Source organism: Sceloporus occidentalis, unplaced genomic scaffold (assembly GCF_023333645.1).
Source record: "Sceloporus occidentalis isolate IW3139 unplaced genomic scaffold, rSceOcc1.0.p SCAF_46, whole genome shotgun sequence".
NCBI classification, from domain to species: Eukaryota; Metazoa; Chordata; class Lepidosauria; order Squamata; family Phrynosomatidae; genus Sceloporus; species Sceloporus occidentalis.
The window spans coordinates 3,936,792-3,945,155 of record NW_028317026.1 but is presented as its reverse complement, the minus strand read 5'-3'; the positions used below and the strand labels follow the sequence as shown (position 1 = coordinate 3,945,155).

The 8,364-nt window shown below is 37.2% G+C and overlaps 1 protein-coding gene across 1 annotated transcript in view; it reads right to left on the bottom strand.

Moving 5' to 3' along the window:
* Window positions 1–2,401: 2,401 nt before the first annotated feature.
* The window catches only part of LOC149289348 (uncharacterized), a 100,126-nt gene continuing 94,163 nt past the window's right edge, over window positions 2,402–8,364 (bottom strand). Inside the window, exons 46-48 of the mRNA XM_089490737.1 lie at window positions 7,509–7,685; window positions 5,417–5,508; window positions 2,402–2,585 (exon numbers count right to left, since the gene is read on the bottom strand). Coding sequence (XP_089346863.1) covers window positions 2,402–2,585; window positions 5,417–5,508; window positions 7,509–7,685 — 453 coding nt within the window. The remainder of the gene's footprint in view (window positions 2,586–5,416; window positions 5,509–7,508; window positions 7,686–8,364) is intronic.

Below are 8,364 nucleotides of genomic sequence, written 5' to 3'. Positions count from 1 at the left end.
GCCGAGGTAGGAGCACAGCTGGAAGCCCTCTGGCAGGGCACACGGCAGGGTACATGGCTTTGGAGCCAACTGGCACGGCACAGGGCTTGGAAGCCCTCTGGCAGGACACACGGCTTGGGAGCCCTCAGGCAGGTAAAGCCTCAGCCTGTCCATAATGCACAGCTGCTGCACTACCACTTACAGTATCTCTTTCTCGGTGGGAGCACATGCGCCCATGGTCAGACCTAGGGCGGTGAACCTCAAAAATATATCACTGATGATGGATTACCTAGTTAAGATGTACATTTGGGAATGTGACTGATTCACACATGTTATGTAATGATTCCATTAGGGCTCAGTAGAAGAATTCTACAGGTACACTGTATTCTTGCATCAGCTGGTCCCCAATTAATAAACAAGGTATTGTTAAAGTATCACTTCTCGCCAGGTAGTGATCTTATTTTTACCAGAAACACACAAACAAGACAACTCTTTGTACATTTAACACTTTATTTCATTAAATCAGCCATTGTACACATTGCAGCTATGTATTTGTTAGTGTTGATTTATTTTGCCATTTTAACTAAGACATGCCCTTGTAGATATATTAGTGTTATCACCATGGGAACAAGATGCTGAATCATTAACTTAAATGTCACTTCTCACAGTAGTACATTTCTTCGATAACAGCAGAGAGAGAAAGTAAATTCATACCCCCCAAAAAGGGATTAACAATTCATGTTCTCACACAGACATCTGCACTGCAAGTAGCACAATAGAAATTTGTGTTGCCTTCTTCCAGACAGATGGAAATATATTCCATGGCTGCCTTCACTACATTAGGTCAAATGTGAAATTGCCCATATTAACCGCATGAGTGCCAGTGAGCAGTAACACACTCACCGCTTGGTTTTGAAAATAATTTAGTAATGACTCTGCACAATAGCATCATTTTACTTAAGTAATCAAGATTTATTTTTTAGGTACTTGCAGTTTTTTTTTCAGACTTTTCCATAACCGACAATCGTAGCACTGAGTATGTTTTCCTAAACCTCTAGGACAAAAGGCCTAATTTGTTTTATTTTTTTTTTTGTTTTTACTTTATTTATAAATTAGCAATTGTAGGTCATTAATGCAACATTTTGTTCTTTGTAATTTTTTTTTACTGTTTTCCAATCTATACTTACATTAAATAAATGGGTTTAAAATGTATAGTGCTTATATTTATATATATATATTTATATTTGTACGTTAAAAGGCTACAGAATTCAAACCGCACACACACGTAAAATAAGGTACATAAGACAAAAAATATTTCCTTTTTTTTTTTTATAATCCCTTCTTTAAAAAAAAAGTGCATAAATGCTAGAATTGTTTCCAGAGGATTAGTTTAGATGTAAAAACATAAAAAAGTGAGCGATACCTGCATTGTGTCTTTAGCTTTTGGGGGGAAAAAATACACAAGTATGTAGGAGACATTTGTAAAATCTGCTTGCTCAGTGCTAAGAGGGTTTACAAATTCCACACATGAGTACACAAGCTTAGTTTAACTGTGTTTTAATGCCACATGCATGTGCCAGAGGAAATCCTGAAAACGAGGTGCTTTTTTTTTAATTTTATTTTTTAAGGTTTACTAGGGAATAAATCTCCCGCTTCATCGTATATTTACACTGCTGTGGCCAGCATAGATTTGTAGTAGTAATAAGACAAAGTGGTCTGCTAAAGCATGGATGGTCTGCTGCTGTCACTGTAGAGTTATCTGATGCCAAGACCCTTATTACTTGTCCAGTCCATAAAATATCTAAATATATATGTAGATGTTTTGTGATAAGCAGCTAGCAGACTAGTTACCTAGGTTTTGTCTACTGTATATTGTTTTAGGTAATCACAAAGCAGATATTTTAAAATCATCAAGAAGACTCTTAGTAATCACCAGAGCTCTCTGATGTAGAATTGTATCCTTGACGCCTTGAAGGCTGGAAGTCACGGAAGATTCTCTCTTATTACTTAGTTTTCGTAAAGCAAAGCTTAGTTACCATTCGCAGTTTCTAAACTTACAAACCCAAGTACCTTTGCTAGGTACAGGAACAATGCGGGATCTGCCGGATTTTTAAGGTTGCCTTTTGTAGACACCATGAAGAGGCCTGTGGATGAAGATGGTATTATAGAGAAATGGGGTCATTTGGATTAGGGTCCAAGTAAAACCAAACTAAACAGTGGATATAATGGATATACCATCCAACAATGGATGCTATCTTTGGTCACAAATCTGCATTAATGAACAAGCTACACCAAACTGATAATTTTTAGTATTAGTGTTTGAATCTGCATCACCAAGTGCGTGTTCATTGCCCTTCTGAGTGGAGAATTTAACTTCAGCATACTGGCTATGGATATGTGTTGTAGATAACATAGTAGCCACTCATTTGGCCTCTTTCTCCCAGTCCTCTCTACAGAAGCGGTTGAGAAGTTGCTGTAAGTCACTCTGAAGGTCATCCTTGTTTAGGACTTCAGGAACATCTTCCAGCTGCTCAACAAAAACATGTTTCCCATGCTGGTCCTTCACCACAGTCCTCTTCTGTGTGCTGGTTTTATTCATCATTGTTCTAAGGGAAACCAAAAAGATGGTGACTGGTTACTTTGCAGCCATACTAAAGAAAATAGATTTTTAAAAGGCACACTAACATATTGAAATCAACAGCCTTCTCATCATGCCAGTTTGTTAGTGTTCAATGCAGTATCATCATCTCCTGCCATCTGAAAATCAGTTTGACTTCAGGAATGTGAAGCAAGAACAAAACCCGTATCCCGCAGATTGGTTGGCTAAGACTTCATTGGCATTCTGTGTGATACCTAATAAGGCATCTTTACAACAGTTCATTTTAGAATTTGACATTTCCATTTGCTAGAGGGTGACAAGCCATCTGTCCAAAACATGTCACTTCTTGTATTTGACATCCCTGCATCCTAAGGCACATTCCTTTGAATATTTAGAGCATGCTTTATGAATAAAATCTAAGTTATGAATGAAGGTTATTAGTAATAAGTATGGTACTCCGGTGTTATAGATGAAAAACTATGTTTTATGATGCCATGATCCTTTATGATGTATACTTACAGGACCTCTACCTTGTGATTAAGAACATCATCCCTCAGCATGTAGTCAACCCAACTCTTTCTGATTTTGTTAGCTTGTTTTTGCTGACTTAATCTCAGATAAGAGGAAGAATACATGTACTATGTGCATCACGTCAAATTCAGGAACATACCTTCGATTTCCTTACTTTTAAATAGTTTTCAAATATGGGCACATGGGATAAGTAAAGTTGTATGCAAAGTTATTGACTGCTTTTCTCCTCTGTATTTTTACATCTACTCTAATGTACTATGGGGTGTTATATCAACAGACACGAGAACAATTACAATTTCCTGGTAAACGGCCAGTTGCCATTAACTTGCGTTTTAATGGAATAATCTTTCCAAAAGTAGGTAATCAATTAGGTTTTTCATATTGATTGACATGTATGGGATGTTAATAAAATTAATGTATTTTAGAAGGGTATCTTTCTTTTATTCTGTACTGTCCTCAATTATCTTCACTTAACAACACTAATGAGACACTTTTGTTTAGAACTTCATATGAGGCATTCAATATGTTTAACTAGTTATAAAGTTACATAGGTCTGTGGTTGGGCATGGTTTAAGGCTTTAGATATGTACAGCTCGGCCCATATGATCTCTTATATTGTGGGTCTGGTCCTGGTTTGACCAACATGTAAATTTCCGCCCTGTTTAAAATGCCTATTTCTGAGCTTTTCTTCAGTTGACACCCCATGCGCCTGTTTCCATTGAGAGGCACATATACACATGGACATATTATATTAGGTATGCAAAATTACTGATGTAATAATAAAAATCATATTAATACCATTAATACACATTCATTAAAACATTGGATTGCAAATTGATGAATCCAGGATAATTCCTATTCATATAATCATCTCGGGGGTAGTAGAAGCATTATTAAACAGTCATCTACAGACACCAGACAAGCCAAAAGGCTTGTATTTCCCTCAGAAATCTCATGGTGCTGCCACAACCACAAGGGATTCTGGGTAGGCGCATGCAAATAAGGTCAACAATAATCACCTTTTGCCTCTATATCCACTTTATACATGGAACTCTTTAAACTAATTGCCTGCTGTACAAGACAGCCATCTTAAGTAGAAGGGTTTTCCATCACCTTTACCCACATAACTTATGTAATGTATATAATCTTCTCAAATGCAATAAAGGAGAGGGTACCCTGTTACTATACTCAGTTCACTAATTCTGTGATGGCTAAACTTTTGTGTTTACAATGTGGTATTATAGCGGGTGTTCCTGATAGCGCCCATCATACTGGGTTTCAAAATGGATACCGAGCAGGGTTTTCTCTCACCTGTTTTTTTTCTGTATGAATCTTTGAACACATTGTGCAGTGTGATGATTGTGCTGTCACTGCTGCTAATACCAATTTACATTTATGGATTACATGTGATCTTGTCATTAATCTGCATAACAATGCCAACAAGTGTGAGACTATTTTAAGAAAAATGGACAGCATGTCATATGGTGTCTCAATTTTTCTCCAAAAAATGTCCATGACCATATCACATTATTAACCCATCCAGACCAATAATACAATGAATCTCCTATAAAAAATGTATACCTGGAAAGCCTGTTCCCGTGTCCCTTTTCTGGGCGTGTAGTGGCAACCCCCACTCCCTGCTTCCCCTCCTACTTAAGGTCGTATGGAGTTAGGGGCACCCATGCGTGGCTAGCCCTGCCTCTGAATATGACTAGCTCCACCACCTCATCAAGCCATGCCTTCAGAAGTGCTTCACGTAGCCTACCCTGGGAAGTTCCAAAGTAGGAGATGAGGCAGCTTTTCAAATTGCACCATTTGACGGCATGTTTGTGTACCATTTGACGCCATGTTTGTGTACCATTTTGCCTTTATTCCCAAACTGCTTAAGTGATTTATATTCCAGGCCAAAACCATACTAACAGCAAGCTTATAATACCTCTCAAAAGCCTTTCTTTTAATCTGGGTGCGCTAGCTTTCCGCAAGAAACATTTAACGTCAGACTTTAATGACTGTAGCTCTGCCATCCCTTACATTAGAACACTAAACTTGAGGCCATGCATCATCACGCTGTCATGCAGTGATAGATTAGTTGTTAATTTTACCCATACCTTGGAGGTGCTATTAAAATACCATTATGTTATATGCTGTTGTCATTAGATATATTGCATTAGCTGCTTTATAGCTGACTGTAGCTTGGAAGATTTTTTTATTGCATTTTTAACCCACTCATTACTCATGGCTACATATAATGCTAAGTAATATTAGTTCATTCTCGTTATTTTAAACGTGTGCCATGCCAACCCAAACCTTTTTAGCACTGATCCATCCTCCTTGACAATCTGTTTTTCCACTAAATTGGGCAGGTGAACTCTTACATCACCACCTGCATAACTTAAAGCCTAAAACAAAACATGGAAATTACTAAAAATAAAAGCAAAGTATTGATTAAACAGTCCATGACGACACTTTGATATTAGTGAGCTCATAGTCACCAGGAGAATCATAGACACCAACTTTCTCAGATTTGGCAATACTGTATTGTTTCTTTTCTTTTTTTCTCTTTTTTTTTTTAAGCAGACAGACCATTTCCGTTAAGCACTGTGTATATTGTTTTGAGAATACGAAGCCTTGGCATTGCCTTTTACCTCTTTAAATGAACATCTGCAATTCATTTTTTGTTGCCAGAGACTTTTTATTACTACTCACATCAATAATTTAGCTCTGATTATGCAAATGGAGACAGATTTCTGCTCTGCAACATTGATGAAAAGTAAATTACAAATTTATTCTCCATCACAAATCTTTAAGACCGGTTCATGTCATAATTATATACCATGCACTGATTAAACATCCACATGGGGATTGTGGGTAATGGTGGAGTTTAACTGAAGTAGCTCAATCTGCTGGCTTTTATGGTTTGCGGGCCAAGAAAGCTCACGGGGCATCCCTACAGCCTGAATAAGGGAATGGCTATAGCAACAGAAGATGGAGTCTTTAGTAGAAGGTGATGCCTTTTATTAGACCAACATGGGGGAAGATGTACAAGAGTCACATTAGCTTTAGGGACCTCAGAGGTTTATTCTTCAAACCATAAAACCCCCAAGGTCACAAAGGCTAATGTCATTTTTCTTTATTTTGGTCCAATAAAATGTATCACCATTGACTAAAAGCTTCTAACTGCAAACATAGATGAAGATTCCTAAGCTATAGTTTGTTAGAGAGGGAATGCGAGAATACGATGAGCATTTCTCAGCCATGATATAGATAGCCACAAGGCCTGTAAGCCAACATCATAAATGGGAAGGAACTAAACTTCTCTCTGAAACTTTATAACATAGCTTACACCTGGAGCAACTAAACCCTACTTTAATGTTAAATGGATACTGGAATCCATTTTACATGGACCTTGTGCATTCTATTGCATGCAAACAGGTGCAAGTGTTATTGTAGAAAAATGGACTCTAAAATGCTTTATACTATAATATAGGTCTGAAGTGTTCTTGTAATGACAACTGCTACATATGGTATGAGTAAGGACCTTGTTTCATAAAACAACAGATATTGAGGGTTGAAACTGCACCTTGGAGGACCTGTCCGTGTGTATTTTTTCCTTCTTCTGTTGGGAAGTGTTTGCGAATATAATTAGGGGACTTGAATTTTAACAAATGGCAATGAATGAACTGCATTTTATTAAAGCCACCCACAGCAGACAAAAACCTTTAGTCTCAGTCTGTTACTATTTAAGATTTGTGGTTAGTTTTAAAGACCTAACAGCTCTGTCTGTTGACTCACCCCATTCACAATATTGGCATTCAGTGAGTGTTCCAGTCTGTGGGATATTTACATACATCCATATGTTTACAAGAAGTGCATCCCCCAGATGCTCCGACTGATTAATTAACAGATTGTACAAGAGGCTTTGCTCATCTCTTCCGAGGACTTCAATCCTCTGCTGTTTTTTCATTTACAGGATTAATTTGGAAGAACCAGACTTATTAAATAAATAACTGTACTCTGGGACTGTAGAAACTCATAACTGAATCCAGCAATAAGACAGGCAGCGTGTCATCTGGGGCAATAACTTTACTAAGCAGCGTCTCCAAGATATACAGGATGATAACCTTTTTCCTCCATTCATTTTTTTTCTTGAGAATGTATTTTAACGTCTAATTATGTGACAGAAGCAGGTTATATGGCTATGTTGACAAAGCAATAGAAGAAAAACTAGATGATATTTATAAAGTTTAAAGAATTCAAGGAAAAAGGACTGGTTAATATTTTAACTAGGAGAATTAGTTGTCTTACTTTATTAACTGATTCTAATAAACAAATTCTTCCTGTTGATGTATGTAAGGGAAACAAATTGCAAATATTCTATATCTAGGTACTAACCCTTTACCTGTTCAAAGTCATCTTTGGCCGATGGTAGATCGGATGCTAAACTAGGGTCTCCAAGATATTTTTCAGTTCTTTCTCCGTGAACCACAGTGGTCTTCACGACCTTGCTGACCTTTCGGCCTTCCACAGGTTCAGCTTGGAACTCTGATGACAATACTCTGGGCTCGGAGAAAGCAATCTGGTGACACAATTTAATGTTTGATCTTAGCCTGTTCTGGGTGCCGTATACATGGCTGTAAACTGGGTATTGTTGAGCATCGGCAAGTAAGAATAAGCAATGCACACAAAATAATATGAGAGATACCAATAACCCGCTGATTTGCATCATCAAAAAATATGTATTTTGGCCCCCCTTTATAGGTAGATCTAAAGGAGTTGTACATGGATCTGAATGTCTTGTCTTTGGACTGCAAATGATCTTATTTATTGACACACTAAATTAAAATGTAAAACACCAAAAGTTGAGAAACACATTAAAAATAAACTTGCCGGTTATTTATGTTTTAAAAATCATGGCACTTTTTTTAGGTGTAACACCCTCTGCCAAATTTAATTCTAATTCTAGTTTTGACAGAAAGTACAGACTTCCAGGTTGTTTAAGATACATTAGAATTTTTCAGTTGTATAAAGGAAAATATAGTCACTGTTTTCCTCATACTGCCTGCATGTTTTGAACAGAGATGACCAATTTTCTTAATCTACCCCATTGCTGGTAGTCATCTTTTGAAAAAAAAAAGTAACCTGTTACCAGCATTTTCGTAGAGTGTCGCTACATGTATACCATGCACCACTGAGATCCGTTTTGAAAACTATTTGTTTTACCAAAATTGCTATATCTCATCAGAAGATCAGGAGAA